Raw genomic sequence first — 20804 nt, forward strand, 5'->3', positions numbered from 1 at the left:
TACCAGGAAGGCTTGCGGCGCGCAGGAGCAGAAAAGTTGTGGCTCACGGGGCACGTCCTCCCAGATTCTGGGGTTCACGCGGGTTTTCGCAGCTGTCCGGTAGGTGGTAGGCCGCTGAGTTCTGTACTCAGGCCATCAACCCCTTCCGCAGCTGAGCAGAACGAGGGTGAGCGGCGAGCCGGGTCTCACCATGGCCGCGAACGTGAGTGTCTCCTGGTCTGCCGGACCCCACCCAGACTTCCCCATCTCCCGGGGCCTCTTCCCCGAAGGGGCCGTCAAGTCCATCTTGCCTGCCTGGCCCTCCTCCGTGCGGCCGGTCCATCTCCCTCTGCATGCCCTTGTCTCGGCCTTCCGCTAGCTAACCCGTCTGTTCATCTCTCAGTCTGCCCGGACCTCGACGTCGGGCTGTGCGTTTGCGGGGAGAGAGACTCGGGAGCCGTTGCTCCCAGCACTGGGATCGCCTTGTGCGCGGCGCCTGCCCGCAGCCCCTCCTTTCATTCCCAGTGCCCACCTGGGCCCTTGGGCTTCCCGTTTACACACGGGTTTTGGGAGCTGGACGGGACCTCCGAGGGAGCCGGTCCGCGGGAAGGGTGGGGAAGCCTACACGGCTCAGGTGGGGCTGTCCATCAGCGGACAGACGGGGCTGTGCGGGCGGGCCGTGAGCTCCGCGCCCTAGGGAAGCGTGTAAACCGAGGCTAGAGATGCTGCAAAGGGATGCGGGCGAGACTGAGAGTAGAGGAGTTAGGATGACTGTGGGAGGGAGCATTTCCCCACTGCCGGGCCCCTTGGCCTCCTAGGGTGTGTTTGGTTAGAGAGGTCCTGGCTGAAGGTGGTTCCCTTCAAAAGGCTGCTGGCCCTTTCTCCCTGCAGCCAGCCTGTCTCTCGGAAACCTTTCGAATGAAGCCCAACATTCATTCAACAAACCGAGCCGTGGGAGGAGCAGCGCCTCCCGACGGAGCGCTGGGTGTGGGAGAAGCCTGGTGACTCACCACTCCCCTCCTCTGTGAAAGTGCTTCTGGAGCCAGCCCTGGTGCCCTGCCAGCCCCAGACGCTCCCTCCCTCCTGCTTTGCTGGAGCGTCCTAGCCACTTTCCCCTGACCTGTTACACCCTCTTGCCAGACCCCTGGGTCCTCTCTGTGCCCCACACCCCTGAAGAGGCGGGTTTGTTTCACCCACAGCCCTAGTGTACTCCGCCTCAGAGTTGTCTGGGAGATATGGAAACCGTGAATGCTGCACCTAGAAACGCCTCAGGGGTAGTCTGAGACCCAGGGTCTGCCAGGGGAGCCGGCAGTCAGGAAACCAGAGGTAGATTCTGTCCACCCCCACACCGCCACCACCACCATATTTTACAGATGGAGAATTTCCCCAGCAGGGTAAGGCACTTGCCCAGGGTCTGACAGCCAGCTTGGCCAGATACTTCGTGAGAAGATGCTGTCCAAAGACAGCAGGCTTGGGAGTCAGGCAGACCTGGGGGGCAAATCCAGTTTCTTCCTCTCAGAAGCGGTGCGGCCTTAATCGCTCAGGCTTTGTGTCTCTTCGTGGGATCTGTTCCTGTGAAGTTTAAGGGAGTCAGTCTGTGGTTAGCACGGTGCCTGGTACATGCCTAATGCATGAGAAAAATCTGTCTTCACAGTCTGGCTCGGGTGGCCCTGGTGGGCAGAAACTATCTTGGGTACAGTGGCACCTGACCTGGTCCAAGGAATGTGGATGAGTTTGGGCATCTTCTGCTGCCAAACCTGTGTTGAGTCATCCAGTAGCTGGGTGCACATTTACGGGAGCCACCAGGCCCAGTGAGGAAGAAAAATCTGATGATGGTGGGGTGGAGCGGGGAGGTGCCACAACTTCTTAATCAGTATAACAACAAAACTGCCCTGGGACAGAGGGACTGGTAACCATCTCCTTTTTATAAGTGACTAAACAGGATCAGAGAGGTAGAGCGACTGACGCAACAAGTAGTTTTTAGGGCCCACGTGTCAACCACTGTGCCATCACTCACTGCTCTTTGCTTCTGAGCCTGGAGTGCTCACGGAGGATACACGTATGTGTTCAACACATATCAAGGAGCCAGCATCAAGGTAAGGGGCTCAAAGGTGGCCTTGAAGGGGAGGAAGAGAGGCACCCGAGGGTGCCCCGCAGGCTAGGGAGATGGCAGAGTGGGTAGCGAAGTGTGGCTGCAGGAAATCGCCATCATCCTCCACTCCAGACCCTCCATGTTTACCGGGATTTTGGTTTGGAATGTGGGCTGGGTGTGTCATGTCACTGCCCACCCTACCCCTCCTGTGGGTTGAGGTATATCCTCCTGTGCCTTTCTTTCTTCCCTCCAAGGCCTTCCATGAGCTCCTCTCCTTGGTGATGGCTCGTAGAGGTATATTGAGGGGAGGCCCAGAAGGAAGTCATGCCTTCTGGCTTCCAAGTTTTGGGCTGCACTGCGAACAGCAGGACTGGCTCCCTTCCCTGACCCTCTCTGCAGCAGGTTCCCAGTGTTCAACTCTTCTTACAGCCCAGGAAGTGAGGAATGCAGCTTTGGAGCAAAGTGGTAGGAGAGTGGCCTCTGGTCTGTCCATATATGAAGCCTAATTCTGCCCCTTAGAGGCTGAGTGATCTGGGCTTAACTGCTGAGCCTCGATTTTCTCATCTGTGACATGGCATAGCGATAGCTTTCCCATGCCTGGCCTGTAATAGACTGGCATTTGGCCGTTGTCATCATTATGATGGATGATGGTCACCTCCCTGCCTGCATCGAACAGCTCCACTCATGTTCCCCAGTGGTGTGGAAAGTTAAGACCATTTCTGAATGCAATGGACATCTGGTTTCTGGGAGGCGTGGGCTGGGGACGTTCAGGAACAATCAGAGAATGTGGCCTCAGCCTTGTTCAAGCAGAAACTGACCCGAGTCTCTCTTCTGGCCCCCTGTGCCAGGGGCCTGGCGCACTCTGATCACTCATCTCAGAACCACTTTACACCTTTGTGACTTTGGTCAGTGTACCCCAGCCGTGGGTACCTGTGCATTCCTTCCTGTGCCCTGCTCGTTGAGCTGTCTGATAATTCAGTCCTTTGGTCTCAGCAGCGCTATGGATTGGATTATTATCCCCATTTTGCAGATGAGCGAATGGAGAACATAAAGGGGTTAATTGCTCACCCAAGGCACCATCACTGGTACAGGGCAGGGCCTAGATTCAAACCCAGTTCTTCTGGTTCCAGTGTTCTGCTCTTAACGATGCTGGTCAGCAGGGGACACTTCAAACCATGCTTCTCTTCTTGGCTGGACAAAACCTGACCCACTGACTCTGGAGTTTGAAGCCTACCATGAACCCTCCTGGATGTGTCTAGCCATCCTCATCTCCCCTCCAGCCATGCCTCCCCAAACCCAGCCAGAGCAGATGGGCAGCCGTGCTCCCAGGACCACCTCCTGCTTCCTCACCATCGCTCAATGGCTCCCCCTGCTGGGGATGCCCTTACTCCAGGATTTGCCTCTCTGATCCCAATCGAATGCCCCCCTCTTCTGGGGAGCCTGCCGTGATCTCCCAGCTGGAAGGGGTCGCTCCTTTGGTGCTGGATCTGCTCCTCACCAGACACTCAGCATGGCTTAGTACTGTTTGTGCCTGTAACTCGATGGCCCTGCAGCCCGTCTTCCCCTTCCCTCGCTGCTATGAGCCCCAGCCGTGGCCCTCGGGAAGCTGAGCCACCTTTGTTGAATTGAATTAATAATATATCTCTGATAACCCCTTTGGAAAACCTTTTGGCAAGTTTCTTAAAAGCATACATCTTTTCTGTGATCAGCAAGTTCACTCCTTTGTGGGTATTCGTTACCCACTTTCCCCAAGGAAAAGGAAAGCACCGTATCTGCATACAGATTTCTGTGTGAATGTTCCTAGAGGCATTGTTCATTACAGCTGAAAACTGGAAACAACCGACACACCCACCCACTGGCGACTGAGTCAACAAATGTGGTATATTCTTAAGTGGAATACTGTTCAGCCACGTAAAGGAATGAGCTACTGATACACACACCACAATGTAGTTGAACCTCAAAAGCTTTATGCCAAGGCAGAATCCGGACAGAAAAGAAATTTGTGCTGTATGATGGTCCCATTTATGTCAGGCTCTATAAGAGGCAAGACTAATCTATAATGATACAAATTCAAATACTTGTTACCACTAGAGGGTGGGGAGAGGGGAGTATTGGCAGGAAAGAGGCACAAGGTAACTTTCTGAGGTGGTAGAAACATTCTTATCTTGATCTGGATGTTGGTCAGATGGGGTATGCCCATCAAACTATACCTTTAATACCTGTGCATTTTTACTGTATATAATTTCAGTGAAAACTGAATATAAACAAATAGCAGAATTCAACTTATTTTTAAAAAACTAATTTCCGTTTTGATTTTTTTTAATATTTTTTTTTCCTCAGTATTCCAGTACAAGTAACAGGAGAGAACATGTCAAAACTACAAGCAGCCCCCAGCCAGGCTTCTTGGAGCGGCTCAGCGAGACCTCGGGTGGGATGTTTGTGGGGCTCATGACCTTCCTGCTCTCCTTCTACTTAATTTTCACCAATGAGGTAAAATGTTTGTGACTCCCCTGTGCAGTATTAGAGAGCAAAGGCTATGAGTCCAGAGGCTGGATGTGGTGACAAGGGCCTAGATTTTACCACAGGCGGGGCCGGGGGTGGGGGTGGCAGTGCTAAATTAGTCAGAATGTTTTCTCTTAGGACTCATGTCACAACTGTCATAAGTAGGAAGACAAGTGCATTGGTGCACAGGCCTGAAATCCTGGGGTAGCCTCAGCTTCAGGCATGGTTGGATCCAGGTGTTCATGTTGGGTCACCAGGAATCTCCATTTTTCCACTCTTGCCTGTTTTTCTCTTTATGGATTCTTCTTTGGCGGACTTTTCCTTTGTGGTGGTAAAGATGGGCAACAACTGCAGGGTCACATCCAACCAGCTTAGCAGCCCCGTCTCTTCCAAGACCAACATAGCAAAAGTTGCAGAGAGATGTTTCAGTGTCCTGGCTCATCTCAGTCGTCTCTCTGAACTAATCCCTGAGGACGATGAACCCGTGTTCCGATTGGCTAAGCCTGGGTCCCGTGATTTGGACAGCACTACAGACAGGCCCATCTAAACCACATAGACTGGGAGGTGAGGGAGAGGGAGAAGGCAGAGAGAGATGGCATAAGGGCACACAGCAGACAGAAGCACCAGCACAGGGTAACAATGAGACTGGTGAGAGTGTGGCAGGAAGAGAACTGCCTGGGAAAGCAGGAGTCTTGGGTTCCAGTTCACCTGTGCCACTTGCCAGGTCTTGGTTTTCCAGCTGTGAAATGGGGAGATAAGCCCCATGCTTCCCGAGGCCCCATCCTGACATGATACACTGCAGTAAGCACGACTGTGCTGAGCCGCATCTGAGGTGAAATCCCCACTCGCCTTTGCTCCCAGGGCCGCGCACTGAAGACAGCCACCTCCCTGGCCGAGGGGCTCTCCCTTGTGGTGACCCCTGAGAGCATCCACAGTGTGGCCCCAGAGAATGAGGGAAGGCTGGTGCACATCATCGGGGCCCTGCGCACGTCCAAGGTAGGTTTGGTGAAGCTTTCTGACCCGCCGGAGGCTCGGGGCGCATCGCTGGTTGTTGTCTGGTTGGGGCTTTTAAGCACGTGGGCTTTGGAGAGGGACACGCAAGTGTGATTCCCGGCTGCCCCACTCAGCAGCTGTGCGGACCTGTCAGTCCTGAGTCTCAGCATCTTTCTCTGCAAAATGCAGACAATAACTGTAACAAACTGGGGGGCCGGCTTCAAGGATTTGGTGGGATCAGATGGCCAACCCCTTGGCCCGGTGCTCAGCACGTGGCAGGAGCTTCACGAAAAGGTGCTTTAGCAGTTACGATAACACGTGTGTCTAGCACAAGGCCCAAAGGTGCTCTGGTGATCAGACCTCCCTCTCCTGTTTGAACCCTAAATACCCTGTGGTTGGCGCCAGGGCATCGGTCTTGCAGCCTGAGCCGGTGCTGTGAGGCTCCCGGCCCCAGGCGCTGGGCATTGTGGACTCGGGACAGGCAGCGTCACCCGGTCCTCCCGCCCGAAGCAGCTGTGGTACCTGCCTCCGGGCCCTGTCCTCCCTGCCTGTTTTTCGTCCAGTCCGGCTTCCTCTGGCATCCTGGGCTGGTGTGAGCCTTGTCCTGAGTTTTGTGTTGCTTGTGTGTTTGATTTGTTTGATTCTTTTTGAAGCTCTTGTCGGATCCAAACTATGGGGTCAACCTTCCGGCTGTGAAGCTGCGGCGACACGTGGAGATGTACCAGTGGGTGGAAACGGAGGAGTCCCGGTGAGCTGGCAGGGAGTGAAAACTCCAGGATAAGAGGTGCAGACGTCAGATGTCAGGATCAGATGCAGGTGGCTCTTTATTTGGACACTTCTGGAATTTAAAGTATGGTATCTTCCTCTCAGAGGGGGCGCCTGGGTGGCTCAGTCGGTTAAGCGTCTGACTTCAGCTCAGGTCATGATCTCGTGGTTTGTGGGTTCGAGCCCCGCGTCGGGCTCTGTGCTGACAGCTCAGAGCCTGGAGCCTGTTTCAGATTCTGTGTCTCCCTCTCTCTCTGACCCTCCCCGGCTCATGCTGTGTCCCTCTTGCTCTCAAAAATAAGTAAACATTAAAACAATTTTTTTTAAATCTTCCTATCAGAAGTGTTGAATCATCCCCAAGTTATCAGCCAATGATCTTCTGTTTGGAGGTGGCAGAAAACCTAATGCGAGTGGGAGGATGGGTTAGCTCCCGTGTCTAGGGAGTTACGCAGGGCTGCCCAGGTTTGAGGCATGACTGGATCCAGGCACAAACAGTGCTTTCCTGCGTGTGGGTTCCGTGCTGTCTCCCATGACGGGGCAGAGGTGGCACTGGGTTACATCCTGTCCCTTCTGACAGAAGTCTGAGGGCATCTGTCATTAGGCTGGAGTCACTTGGAGCCAAGCAATATGGACTGTGAGTGAGGATGGGGAGGTGGTTAGGGGAGCCAGGGCAGCTGCAAGGGGCCCTCCGTGGGGCTGGCCTGGGGCAGAGGGTGCAGCGAGGTGTCTGAGCCCAGAGGGCAGGGCTGCAGCCCTTGGCATGAGCCAAGTGGAGCCATATTTCAGCTCAGGAGGATAAAGCTCTTTTCTCCAGGGTGGGCCTTTGAGGGATGGAGCTGGCTGTCTGCCCAGGAGTAAACACCTGTCTCTGGCTGGTATAGACAAGACCGGCTCCATTTGGAGATTTTGACCTCATGGGCCCAAGTTGTGTCCAGCTGGAGAAGCTTAGACATGGGACTGCCCTGGGGGTGACAGGCTAACTCTGGAGTGCCCTGTGCTTTCCCCACAGGGAGTACACCGAGGACGGGCAGGTGAAGACAGAGACAAGGTACTCCTACAGTGAGTACCGGGCCCCCATCATCCCTGCACACATGTGGTCTCTGCCCCTGGCCAAGGCTGACAGCAGTGGGGAAGGCGTGGAACCAGATGTTGGGATCGCTGGGTGTCAGTCCTCAGAGTCTGGCTCTGTCATGTGTCCACTGAGGCTCCAGGAGCTGTCCCTCTGGCCCTGGAGTGGCCAAGGGCTTGCATAAAAGGACACAGAGCCTCAGACATGTGGCCACTCTTACCATGATTCCTGAGTTCCCTCTCCCTGTGACAGACACCGAGTGGAGGTCAGAAATCGTCAACAGCAGAAACTTCGACCGAGAGATTGGCCACAAAAACCCCAGGTGAGAGGTGGCCCTGAGCACAGCCTTGCCGGCCACTGGCGGGTCCCCAGCCTCAGCTTCCTCAGCAGAGTGATGGGGTTGAGTTGCTTCTGCCTCATGAGTTGATGAAAGTCTGGGACACAGTTCTGAGGCCAGTTCCTGCGCTGGGCACCGGGAACGCGGAGGGAAATCCCGATTCCTGACCCACAGGTCCAACAGGTCACGAATGTAAGGCCTGGACTGAGTGCTGAGAGGCACTTGCACATACAGTATCCGGGAAGCATTTGTTAACAGCCATGGGGATGGGAGGGCAATCAGGAAGGGCTTTCAGGAGGCAGTGGCATTTGATCTGGGCCTTTGTAGGATTTGGGCAGAAGGCAGTTAGCTCAGAGACACGGGGGTGGTGAGATGGGCTTGGCGCTGGAGCGTGGCTGGAGCCTCGGGCAGGCCTGTGCCCGGAAGGGTCTTGAATATGCACAGTTGAGCTTGGGAGCTACCTGGGGCTGGGAAGGCTGGGAAGGGTCAGGGATGATGTAGAGAACCACAGAGGGTCCATGTGATGACTGGTGGCTGGGGTGGGCCAGGCTGGTAGGGGTCTAGATGTGAAGCTCTGGGGGACAGGAGACAGGAGGAGGGTGCTCCACCAGGCGAGGGGACAGGAGCGTCCGAGGGGTAGATCAAGTGGTAAAGACAAGACCTCCGCAGTGCTTGGGCTAGTCGGGACTTGCAGGAGCCCCGGGGTGGAAAACCTGCCCAGCGCAACCCAAAGAGACGGCACAGCCCCCAGCCAGTGCCCCGCTCCGCCGACAGCTCCTTCTCTTCACAGCGCAATGGCAGTGGAGTCGTTCACGGCTACAGCCCCCTTTGTCCAAATTGGCAGATTCTTCCTCTCGGCGGGTAAGTTTCTGGCCCCTTCAGATGAGCCAACAGCACCCAGAGGCCTTGTGCTTCTACTTGGCCACCTCCCAGGAGCTGGGGTCCCCACTGCCCTGGATGTGGGATCAGCCTGCACTTTCCCGGCATCGTACTTTGGGCTGGGGGCCAGAGGGAAGGCAGACCCCCAGGAGGTGGGGGACTTGTGCAGAGCGGCCCCACCTGAGCCAGGTTCCTTTGAAACACGGTCTCTTCCAGAGAATAAGTACCAGGCACCCCTGGTGCCTGATCTGACCAGACAGAGCTGAGAGCCCTTCCTCAAGCAGCCCCAGAGCCAGCCGCAGAGATAAGGCTGCCCCCAAGGCCTCCGTCTGTGAGCCCCAGCCAGCATCCTGCCCTATGTGAGGGAGAGGGTGGTTCACTGTAGGCCCCCCAGGTGACACCAAGGAGAGGCTTTCCAGGGACAAGGAGGCACCACCAGCCACCTGGGTCTGTCCTTGGGCCTGCCCCAATAGAGTGGGAGAGAAGACACATAGGCCCCAAATAGCCAGGGAGAGGGAGGATGGGCCATGCCCTGGGGCCTGGCTTGTCTGCCATCTGCCCTGTTGCCCAGTCAGTGGCCGCTGTGCCTCTGGTGCAATGCATTCAGCAGGCGAGCCAGGCTTGGACAGGTAGGGGGATCTGAGGCAGAACAGGTGCAGGGCTCGGGCTGTTTCCAGAGCTTCAGCCACTCCCACTGGCTGGAAGGGGGACGGGGAGGCTTTCCTGGAGGAGATGGAGACTGAAAGGGGCCTGCGGTACGGAAGGAGGGATTGGGGAGGGTGCTCCCCGAAGGCGGTCGGGCTGAAGGGTGTACCGCGCGGGGGCGTTGTTGGCACAGCATCGTTTGTGACTCCCGCACTCTCCTCAGGCCTCATCGACAAAGTTGACAACTTCAAGCCACTGAGCCTGTCCAAGCTGGAGGACCCGCACGTGGACATCATTCGCCGGGGAGACTATTTCTACCACAGCGAAAACCCCAAGTATCCGGAGGTACACAGGGGCTTGAGCTGTTCACACAGCAGAGGTGGAGGCCCTTACAGTGCCAGCCCCCAGACAACACACAGGAGCCACATTCCTGCTTGGGACTCTGATTCGGTTCAGTTGCATCCACTTGGCCAAATGAGATTGGAGGGGAGAAGCCTTGAGATGGGAGCCCCTGGGCCGAGGTGTGGAGGTGGGAAAAGAGCTTCGGCTCTGGGTGCGGGGGACACAGGCCCAGGCTGACTGCTCCCGGTCTCAGTCAGGCCACATCTCTCCCACCCCCAGGTCGGAGACCTGCGCGTGTCCTTTTCCTACGCGGGGCTGAGCGGCGATGACCCCGACCTGGGCCCGGCTCACGTGGTAAGTGGCTTCCCCAGGGCAGACCCAAGCAGGGCGTCCTGGCCTTCCAGGGCACAGGCACCACGTACAATGCCGTGAACACTTTGGACCCTTTCTGCAGGAAGTGTGTGCATGTGCTCACACCCGCACACAGACGGCTGTGCCTTGGAGCAGTTTCAGAGCTCCGTGTGCTCCACGGCCATCCGGGGACATCCATGGGCCCCAGGCTAAGAACTGCTGTTGTAGGGGGACCTCCTAATCATGCCTGCCCAAGTTCTTCCAATCACATGCAGCTCTTTCCCCCACCCCCGCCTCCCAGCCCCCAGCCCCCAGTTTTTGCTCTGTAAATACTTGGTCTCCGGTTCCTGACCCTGTCACATGCAGTCCCACCCCTGGCCCCAGCCCCTGCCCCACACTGACACATGCTTCTTTTTGCCAGGGTCTTCCCGGGAGGTTGAAATGAAGCAGCTCCACCGACCTCTGGGGGGCAGGTGTGCCCCAGGCCGATAGGTGGAGAGAGGGGCTCCGGGCTGGCACGGGTCTCCTCACTGTCTCCCCCAGTTGGCGTTCAGTGCGGAGGGGTGCTGGGACCCGGCCCGCCAGTCCCCTCAGCTCTAACACTGAGTTCTCCCATCAGGTCACTGTGATTGCCCGGCAGCGGGGTGACCAGCTACTCCCATACTCCACCAAGTCTGGGGACACCTTGCTTCTCCTGCACCATGGGGACTTCTCGGCAGAGGTGAGTTGCTGCTGCCTGTCTGTGGGATGGAGGGGCAGGCATCTCTCTCCTTCCCTCTCCCCTCCCGTGGTTATTTAATAAGCTCCCACACTAGAGGGCGTAGCCAGTGCAATGAGGCAAGAAAAAGAATTGGAAGGAGCAGGAATCTCCCCATATGGGCAGCGGACTGTGTGTAGGATCGTACTTTGGGCATAGGCCCAAAGGATGCCGACCGAGGATAGAACGGGGGCACAGCAGACCTCTCCTCCTCAGGCTTCCCACCTCCTGGGGGGAGGGACCCATCAGAAGAAAGAGCGAGTGAGGACACCGTGTGCTGAGAGCTGCGTAGGGGAGGCAGATGCTCTGAAAAATGGACAGGATGATAGAGCTGCAGAGTCCCCATCTGTACAATGGGGAGGGTCATGTCTCACCTAAGTCCCTAACTTTTGATTAGTTCGATTGCATGCCTTAAAAGTTAGCCCCTCTTTTCCAGGCAGAAGCCCTTCTCTTTAACAGAAAAATTGTTTTTACATTGTTGATGAACACAGTGTATTACTGGTGGGAAATTCTGTATGTGCCTGGAGCAGGATTGCAGGGCTTTTCAGTCCATAAAGCTTTGAGAAGGAAAGGCAGTGGGTAGGGGTCCAGGCATAGCTGTGGCCCATTTGACTGTTATCGTCCTTCTCACTTCGGCCCCTGGCCCCAGGTGATGATGGGCCTCACCTTGTCCTCTGTCCAGCCAGGACCAGGGTGTGGGCAGGCTGCCACCCAGGAGCCCGGTGACCAGCCTCAGGGTGGGGCTGCCACCTCCCAGTTGGGCAGGCGTGAGTCACCCTTTCCATGGCAGCTCTCAGGGAGTCTCTAAAATTAGGAGGCCCTGCCCAGGCTTCTCTCTCTCCTGCAACCCAGCCCGATCCCGCACTTCAGTCTCCTGCAGGTGGAGGCCCAGGTCTCAGAGCCATTGCCCCCAGAGAGGAGTGGGTGGGGCTCATGGCCTGCTAACTCCCAGGAAGGCAGGCTCAGGCAGTGCTGACCACCCCGGGCCTCCAGCACAGGACCTGGGGTCTCCGCGAAGCAGGGAGAGAAGGCCCGGAGCCAACGAGGTGGCCAGGGCCCTGAGGAGAAACCCAGACCCCGTGAGTCAGGATGCCCAGATTCCAGCCCTGGCGGCAGGAGGGCTCAGTGTGGACAAGTGTGGACACGAGCTGGCCCTAACTCAAGCCCTGCTCTGTCTTCCACTGGCTACAGGACCTTGAACCAGTTGTTTATCCTCTTGGATGATAACAATGATGATCCTTATCTTATTTGGTTATTGGAAAGATTATTCATTTATTCAGAGCCTTGGTTTCCTTATCTGTAAAATGGAGATAAGTGTGTCTACTTTGTGAAGTTTTTTTGAGGTTTAAGTAAGGCAGTACTTGTAAAGCACCGAGGACAGCAACTGATAAATGGATAGCACTAGATGTTAGCTGTCCTTATCGTTATTGTCATAGACAATGGGGGTGCTCTCTATAGAAATGACATTAAGGCTGGCACTGGCAGAATGTGTAGGAGCTGGCTGGGCATGCTCCAGGCAGAGCAAGCACATGTGCAAAGGCCCTGGGACAGAAGGACACTTGACCTGGACCCCTGACAGGCACCAGGGTCTCGGCAGGTTGCCATGGGGAGGAGGTGGCAGAGAGGAGGAGGCTATTGCAGCGGTCCTGGTGAGGGTGACTGTGGTGAGAGGTCTGGGGAAATGTGGACGCAGCATTGACAGGACTTGCTGACAGGCCGGATGGGAGGTGGTCCTTGTGGGGAGCAGCAAGCCGAGTCTGACAGCCCGGTTTGGGCTTGTGCAGGCGGTGGGCAGTGGTAGCATTTGCTGAGGTGGAGACAGGAGGAACAGGTCGGGGGCTGGGGGGAGGCTGCAGTGTGGGTGTCGGATGGCATGTGAACAGCAGGAGGCCCCGGGCTGCAGCTAGAAACCACGGGGCGGGGGTGGGCAGGGTGGCGTTCTGGTACGGAGGCGCCGAGAAAATGGTTGGGACCCGCGGGGAGGGCGCGCTGGGAAACCCCAGCATGCAGAGGGCAGGTAGAGGGAGGGGGGCAGCTGTGGAGACTGCGAAGCAGGGGGGAAACGGAGCGAGGTGCCCAGAACCACGTGAGGAGCGGCCAAGGTGAAGCGTCACACAGGATGCACTAGTGGGGATGGTGGTAAATGACCCCAGAAAGGAACCCCTGGACGAAGGAGGTTGGGGTTCATTCCGGATGAGGTGGTGGGCTAAGGACTCCTCCCTTCCACAGAGGTCTCCTGTCCCATCCTGTGCTGTGCGAGATGGGCAGACACCTAGGCCCGGGCAGGAGACGTGCCCTTACCTCCCCTGGTCTTCTCAGAAATGGCCAAACGGCTCCTGGGTTGGGATGGACCCTCTGGCACCTGCCCTGCCAGCTAGGGAGGCTGGTGGCCCCTCAGAGACATGAGACGTGACGCCCCTTCCCCCGCCTTGCCCTGCAGGAGGTGTTTCGTAGAGAACAAAAGAGCAACTCCCTGAAGACATGGGGCCTGCGGGCCGCCGGCTGGATGGCCATGTTTATGGGTCTCAACCTCATGACTCGGATCCTGTATACGCTGGGTACGTGTGCAGGGACAGGCGGGGGCATCTTGCTCACCCTCATGCAGCCCACATGCCTCCCTTGCACTTCTCACACCATCTCTAACCCTTTCCGGCCTGCTGCGGTGCTCTTTGGGGCAGAGGCTGGGCATTTGGCCCATGTCTGGGTCCCAGTGCACAGCCCTGGGATGAATGGGCGGGGGAAGACAGAGACGATGGACAGGTGCTTTTGGGGGTGGGGGCGGGGTGGGGTGCCAACTCCTGGGAGGGAGTGTGTGGGAGGGTTCGGTGTGGCTCCTGTGATCTGAGGGTCCGGCCCATCTGTCCCCAGCTGACCTGCTCATTCCTTCAGCCCTTCATTCCACAAGTGAGCAGCCCCGACGGGGAGAGCGGCCAGGCTTTGCAGTGAGCCAGGTCTGTCATGTCAGAGCTCTGGGTACTCAGGCCATTCCCCTTCCTGCCTCAGCGTCAGTCACCTCACACCTAATGTGCAGTTTTGTGAAACGTTTGGCAAATAGGAAACACCCCAAAACTTTTATGCTTCCTCACTCTAAGACCTGGGCTAGATTCGGGGCAGCCAGCAAGTTGGAGTGCGAGGCAGAGTGCTGGGCCGCTCACTCGGCACCCGTGAGCCCAGCAGTTGCCAAGTGACCCAACCTGGCACAGGACTGAGGCCCCAGTTGACTGAGTAAGCACTAGCCCCACACTGTTGATCTGGGCGGATGGGGCTTCTCAGGGGACTTGTGTCCAAGCCTTTACCCCAGTGTGTCTGTGTCCAGTCCGATAATTCCATCCAGCCCTCGCCAGGCCCCAACAGAACCCTCTCCCCCATTTACCCTTTCCAGTGGGGGGGGGGGGGGGGGGGGGGGTGGGGTGGGTACAACCCAGGCTAGGAGGGAAAAGGACACTTCCTCACTTCCAAGGCTTTCTCCGGACAGCTGAGTTGTGCTCAAACCAGCCAGATGCCATCTTGCGCGCCATTTGGGAGAGATTAGAATTTGATCAAAATCCTCCACCTTTCCTTTGCATTGAACGCGACCTTGGGTTAGGCCATTTTCCCCTCTCGGAGCCTCAGTCCCCCACTGCCAGATGAGGAGGTGGGAATCTGTCTCAGAGGGCCCTTTGATTCTCTGACTGCCTGCGATCCTCCTCTTTGCTCTTCATCTGGGATGCTGATGCTCCAGACCGAGGACAGACGTCAGAGCAGGGACCGATCGGGGAAGCGACGAGCCAGCATTCGTTCACTCCGGCATTCAGTCAGTAAGCACTTACTAAGTGCCTGCTGTACGCAGGATACCGCTCTAGGCCCTGGAGACTATGCCGTGGGCAGCACAGACAAGGTTCCTGGCTCTGGCACTTTCTAGCTGTAAGACATTAGGCAAGTTGAACTCCCTGGGCCTTGGTACCCTTGTGGATAGAATGAGGGTAAAACAGTACAGCCTCCCAGGGCAGGCACGAGGGTTTGAGGAGACGGTCCACATAGTGCCTGACACGTGGTCGATGCACAAAAACACGAACCCTGCTTACTGTGAGGGCCAAGGCGGGGTATGTGTGGGAACAGACCAAGCTGAGCCAGGGTCCTCTGTTCACAGCGCCAGACCACTGGGGCTTCCTGGAACTGAGTGAAGATTCCCCCTGTGGACTGCCATCAGCTATAGAATGCTTACCTGGAGGGGCAGACAGGCCAAGGACAGGGTAATTCCAGATGGATTAGCCGGACCCTAGACTTTACCATATGGGGCCAGTGGCCCGTGAGATCCTTGAGGTGGGAGCCAGCTTAAGCTGATTTATTTCCCTCAGCGCAGAGCTGTGCACACAGGTAATGACCCGAATGGCCGAGAAACCCACCTGGGCACCCACAGAAGGTCCCGCCCACAGTTTTCGTCGAGGTGTGAAGCAGGCGTAACTTGCCACCATTACAGGCAGATGTCTTCCCAGACCGATGGCACCAAGGCACTCCCACCCGCCTGCTCTCCTGGGGCGGCGCATGGTGTGTGGTGTGCCTTCCTCCTCTGGGTCCTCCAGCTCTCACGGGAACCTGTTCGCGCCACCGTGGCCCCTCCCTCCCTCCTCCTCACCTGGCGACACGGGCCCCTCCTGGTCCGCAGACACGGGAACGATCCGCTGACCTCGTGCGACGCAGAGCACCGTGGCCCCGGAAGCCTCACCACCTTTCTCTTCCCCACAGTGGACTGGTTCCCCGTCTTCCGAGACCTGGTCAACATTGGCCTGAAAGCCTTCGCCTTCTGCGTGGCCACCTCGCTCACCTTGCTGACCGTGGCTGCCGGCTGGCTCTTCTACCGGCCCCTGTGGGCCCTCTTCCTTGGCTGCCTGGCCCTGGTGCCCATCGTCATTGCTCGGACCCGGGTGCCGGCCAAAAAGCTGGAGTGAGGCAGGCCCTGGCCCCCACCCGACACCCGCGTGCTCCTCAGGATCCAGCTCACCCCCCGCCCCCGTGACCCCGCTCCTCGCCCCAGCACGAGCCCGCATCGGTTTTGGATTCTGCGCCTGCTCCGCTCCTCAAGGGGCCACGCCTTGCGGTGCGCGTGGACGTCAGGTTTGGTGCCCACCAGCTCGCGTCTTCCCACCCTTTCTCGCCAGCAGGCAGCTCTGGTGAGCGGAGTTGGCAGCTCCCGGCTGGCCGTGTGACAGGCGACAGGCATCCATTCTGCTTGCTTCCCTCGGGACCGTGTGGCTGCTTCACACGTCTCGCTTGGCTGATGTCTGCCAACAGTGAGCTGGTGACACTCCACACGGACCTGCTGCCTTAACACTCACCGGACCCTCACCCTCACCCTTGGAGACAAGTGCCAGGGCTCTGCCCAGCCACCCCTGCCCCGTGATCCCGTGTGGCCACCGTCACCAGCGGCCTCTGAATGTGCTGCGGTGCCGGACAGACCGGGCACGGGCCCCCACGCGAGGCACCACAAGCCCAGTTCGGGCACGGCACCTGACTTGGTACTTAGAAAAGCCACCGAGGTCACGGTGAAGAAGCGTGGGATATTTGTTGGGCTTTATTTACACGTAGTTGATAGTTTGGCAGAAACTTCTTAGTGTGTAGGATTTCCAAAGTTCTCATTTGTTACGTTTCTCTTTGCTACACTTCATGTGTATTTTCCTACTCTAAGAGGGTGTTGTTTCAGATAAGATTTAAAAACACAAAACACTGCTTGAATGATGAGCACTTCAGACTGTTAGAGAAAAACTCCTCTTAATCTGTCAGTTGAAGTTAATTCAGGGCACAGAGAGGTGTAAATGGGGGTGTGACTTACTGCTTAAAAAAGAGTCACCTCCATCAGAACTCTGGTCACTGGGAGGCTCCAAGGTGCTTTTGAAGCCAGCGTTGGCGAAGGGATCCCACTCTGGGAGGAGAGGGGAATTTGGAGAAGGTGGAGAGAGGCATTTCCGTTTATCCTCTGGCATCAGAAACTACCGATTTACTTGAAGATGGTTTAGAGTTTTCAGTCAACCGTTCAAGGAAAAGGCTGGATGCTTTCTCATCCTGAGTGGGCTCCCTCGTGCCCCCATCACCCCAAACCAGAAATCTGAGACCTGACGCTTGTGCAGCGCCCGGGCCTCATGCCTTTCACCGTGGGAGGCGTTCACACTAGCAGCTGGCCCCCGGGTAACTCCTGTTGTGCCCACGTCCACAGCTTCTCTAAGTAAAATGTACCCACACTTCATTGCGCTCCTGCTGTTTCCCAGCTACTCTCACGCCCTCTGAAGCATAAAGTGTGTTGTCACCTTGATGTCTCAAAAGGTCCTTCGTATATCCTTTATCTGTTTATTACTTGGAAACTGTTCTGCCTTGCTGGGAGCGGTCGCTTTAGCAAATTAGTTGGTAGTTGAGTGAGTGATGGGAGACCTAACAATCTCTCATCGGCCTGGGAGATCTGTGGTGTAACTTCAGGTTCTTCGTGCAGAGAACAGCTGGCCCCAAAGAGGACTTAGCTGGATTTAAGAATCGAAACGGTATTCACCACTGCTTATCACGTGAGCAGTTGTCATTGAGTGTCTCCTCGTGAAGGATGCTTTTGGAAAACAATACAACTAGATGGTGGCTGAATACAAACTCTGTGGGATTTGGTTTGTGTAATTTTTTCTACTACAGATTTTAAATTACTGCGAATTTCGGTAGTGTTCTTAAAGAGCAAAATGTTAAGAAATTTTGAAGTCTTTGGGAAATCATGAAATTTGTATCGTATTTGTATTTTTGATAAAAATTCAAAATAAATTTCAAAAGAGCTTTTTTTTTTTTAAATTTTTTTTCTCAACGTTTTTATTTATTTTTGGGACAGAGAGAGACAGAGCATGAACGGGGGAGGGGCAGAGAGAGAGGGAGACACAGAATCGGAAACAGGCTCCAGGCTCTGAGCCATCAGCCCAGAGCCCGACGCGGGGCTCGAACTCACGGACCGCGAGATCGTGACCTGGCTGAAGTTGGACGCTTAACCGACTGCGCCACCCAGGCGCCCCTCAAAAGAGCTTTTATAGGACCTTGCTGTTACTTTTTTTTTTTTCAATTTCTATCTTAGTTCAGCTGTAGAACTGATGAAGGACTGTGAGTTTTTAGAACTCCGTTCTAAGTAGCTTTTAGTGGTTAAAATGGGTTTCAATTTTTCTGAAAAGGGCAACTCGTCATTTTTAACACATGCTTTGTTTTGGATTGACTCAAAGTAAATGACTCAGACTTCACACAGCTTCAGAATGCATCAGAAGAGGTGGATGGAGCCACGGTGTGGCACAGTGCAGCAGGCACCCTGGACGTTAGGTTGGCACAGACCCGGGTTCCAGCCCCAAGTGTGCCACTGCCTGGCTGTGGCTGTGTGACGCTGGGCCAAGTCCACGATATGAGTCTCAGCTTCCTCATCTATAAAATGGCCCCGATGCCTTTCTCCCTTACCGTGGAAAGGACTACATGAGATAAAGCCCACGAAATGCCTGACGTGTGGCATGTTAGTTTTTCACTTTTTGCCTGTTCTTTTTTTTTTTTTTTTTAATGTTATTTATTTTGAGAGTGCACGCACGGATGGGCAGAGAGAGAGAAGGGGGGAGAACCCCAAGCAGGGGTTGCAGCTCCGTGCAGAGCCTGACGCGGGGCTCGACCTCCTGACTGTTAGATCATGACTCGAGCTGACATCACGAGTAGGACGCTTAACTGACTGAGTCCCCCCGGGGGCCCCACTGCCTCCTGTTCTGGATCCATGGACAGCTGCTGACTGTCCACGCTGGGGCCGGCAGTGTGTGTCCTTTTTGTTATAAGATGTGAAGCAGCTGAGTTACTTCCCAAAACCTACTCTCCTCATCCGCGGGACCACTGCCATTCAACTCCCACAAAACAAGTCGCTTACCTCTAGGAGAGCGTGCGGGAACTGTGAGGCTCTGTGGTTTCCACGGCAACTCCAGTTTGTTTCTCAACACCAGCCCTCCAGCCAGGCTCTTGCCGCATGAGTCACACCCCAAGTGTTTTGTTTGTTTCCCTTGGATAGAACTGGCTGGAAGTTTGCTCCTATCAAAGGTTAAGTAACATCTCTCCTGGCTTAAGAGTAGAAAGAAAAAGGTCAGTTTGTGTAACGACGAGTTAGTTCCCAGTCAACCTGAGAACAAAACCCGACCTTGAGTATCAACATGTGGAAAAACCACTCTGCCATGCAGGTGTTCTTAGCTGACGTGAAATCTGGAAGAAAACGCAGAGCTCGGTATTTTTAGATAAATGCTTTATTTTTTCCTCAAAATGTTACAAAAGTTACTTCTCTTGAATATCTACAATGCATAGAGCTTTTATAAATTTATCCCGTAATGAATAAAATCTAGTTTAACACTGATCCACGTTCACTAACATTTAACTCTCAGTGTTTTCCTTTTCTTTCCTGATTTCAGCTCTTTGTTCCAGTCGTCTGCCACCCTGAACTGTTACTTTGAAAAGCATATCCCGACAATCCCATAATCTGAGATGAGGGCGTTTGCTTCTGCTCTCTCCCACACCACGGAGGGGCGGCATTAGGCAGTGGTAGTAACCCTGAAGGAAAGTGAGTGGCCCGCAGAGAGAGGGCCCCAGGTCTGCAAGAGAGGGAAAAGCACGCACAAGGGTCTGACAGATGAAGGATCCACCTGGAAGAAAGGACCGGTGTCTTCCTAAATTGCCCAGTGGTTTCTATAAAAGAACTGACTCGCGTTTCCAAAGATGCGATGAGCAACGTCCAGGTGGGCGAGTCTCCAGGGAAGTGCTCCGGAGCTCAAAGCATAGGGCGGGGGAGCAGAAAGCGTGGGAAGCCCTACCCGGGGTGAATCTGACGAGGACGGGGGCCAGACCAGACCACCTGAGCTTGACCGTCTATCCCCTGCCCCCATCTGCTTCTGTGCCTTCTCAGAGGAGACAGCACCACCCCTGGGCCCGGGCAGCTCCCAGGGCAGGTGTGGGGCCTGTGGGGCACAGGGTACGACAGGTGGCCACCCCCATCACAGCTTCTCAAATGGGAACAGGTGGGAGGCTGCCGCTTTCTTTTCCCTTTTGGTCTTCTTAGGGCACTGTGGCTTCTGCTCCTCTTCAGCCTCTCGGTTTTGGGGCCAGGAGGCAGCCAGGATCCTGGATGCTTCTGCTTGAGAGCTGGTCCCCTCCTCTTCATCAGAAGAGAGTCCACCTCCCGCATGTGCCTGGGCAGCGACGGCCTCACTCTGGAGAGGGAGGGACAGTGGAGGGGAAGGGCAGGCCCAGGTCAGTGGTCGGGTGGCAGGGAGCCCCGTCAGGGGCAGTAGAGCCCCCAGCAGCAGCCTATGCAGGGCCAGTGGCTCTGGGATGACAAAGGCACCCACCACATGGGGCTGGGGAAGAGCCTTCCTCAGACTGGGGACTCCTCCATGCAAGTACTGGAGAACTCGCTCTGGGCTCAGTGCTGGGAATCGCAAAGATGTTTATGCAGGAAACTGCTCTCCAGGAGCGTACGGCCGAGTCTAGATCACCGGACTGGTGCTTTGCACTTACTACTCTACCTCACCTGGGAAAAAGCGCATTAATGTCTTCAACTGCAAAGGACCAACTCTCAGTGCCAAATGCTCCGAGGTGGCACCCCCTGACCGCCGGGCCGGGGAGCTGGGCAGGGAGGGCTGGGAGGCAGAAGGCGAAAGCACACAGGTGGACGGGGTCAACATAAAGCCTGGTGAAAGGTCACCGAAGGGATGTGAGGGAGAAGCGTGACAACAAAATATTTTTTGAAGGCAAATTGGCAGCATGTGGGGTTGGAGACGGGGAAGAAACTAGGTGTGGTTACAGCTGTTCCCAGAGCACATTTCTGTGTCTGACCCAAACTGAACACACCACATAACTGTGGGGAGGGGCCTCCCTGGGGAGGCCCTTGAGGGCTGTGTGTCAACTTTGCACCTGCGCCCAGAGGCCGGCCCAGCCGGGGCAGGTGCTCGGGGATGTGAATTAAATGAGCAACCCCGGGGCCTGGAGGATGGTCACAGGCACAGGGCACACTGCAAGGCTAAGGGTGACATGTCAAACCCAGAAATGCAGGGTGCCTGTCCCTCCCTGGATGGGTTTAGCATGAGATCAG

The 20804-nt window shown here is 55.9% G+C and overlaps 2 protein-coding genes across 4 annotated transcripts in view; one reads left to right on the forward strand and one right to left on the reverse strand.

Annotated features, from left to right (window-relative positions):
* The first annotated feature begins 12 nt into the window (after positions 1-12).
* On the forward strand, positions 13-17498 carry TMEM43 (transmembrane protein 43). 3 transcript variants are annotated; one of them, XM_040491867.1, is made up of 13 exons: positions 13-202; positions 871-1373; positions 4412-4561; positions 5435-5569; positions 6220-6314; positions 7341-7390; positions 7653-7722; positions 8528-8598; positions 9485-9606; positions 9883-9957; positions 10574-10675; positions 13152-13269; positions 15437-17498. In XM_040491867.1, the coding sequence occupies exons 2-13, from the start codon at positions 1353-1355 to the stop codon at positions 15637-15639; spliced, it is 1212 nt and encodes a 403-aa protein (XP_040347801.1). In that variant the 5' UTR covers positions 13-202; positions 871-1352; the 3' UTR covers positions 15640-17498. The 3 variants fall into 3 exon arrangements, with proteins under 3 accessions (XP_040347801.1, XP_040347802.1, XP_040347803.1); XM_040491868.1 differs by lacking the exon at positions 871-1373 and having other exon boundaries at positions 15-202; XM_040491869.1 differs by lacking the exons at positions 13-202; positions 871-1373 and adding an exon at positions 1424-2075.
* Positions 17499-18950: 1452 nt separating this feature from the next.
* Positions 18951-20804, reverse strand: part of XPC (XPC complex subunit, DNA damage recognition and repair factor) — a 28954-nt gene continuing 27100 nt past the window's right edge. The window contains exon 16 of the mRNA XM_040491872.1: positions 18951-19923. Within this exon, the coding sequence (XP_040347806.1) occupies positions 19708-19923 (216 nt within the window). The 3' untranslated portion in view covers positions 18951-19707. The remainder of the gene's footprint in view (positions 19924-20804) is intronic.

Source organism: Herpailurus yagouaroundi, unplaced genomic scaffold, assembly GCF_014898765.1.
Source record: "Herpailurus yagouaroundi ecotype Mexico unplaced genomic scaffold, PumYag 183, whole genome shotgun sequence".
In the NCBI taxonomy this organism is placed as follows: domain Eukaryota; kingdom Metazoa; phylum Chordata; class Mammalia; order Carnivora; family Felidae; genus Herpailurus; species Herpailurus yagouaroundi.

Bases quoted from the DNA above. Each gene is read 5' to 3' on its own strand.
- TMEM43 (XM_040491867.1), top strand. From the start codon at position 1,353: ATGGAGAATTTCCCCAGCAGG. The intron at 6,315-7,340 runs GTGAGCTGGCAG...CTTTCCCCACAG, and splicing joins GTGGAAACGGAGGAGTCCCG to GGAGTACACCGAGGACGGGC. The intron at 13,270-15,436 runs GTACGTGTGCAG...TCTTCCCCACAG, and splicing joins TCGGATCCTGTATACGCTGG to TGGACTGGTTCCCCGTCTTC.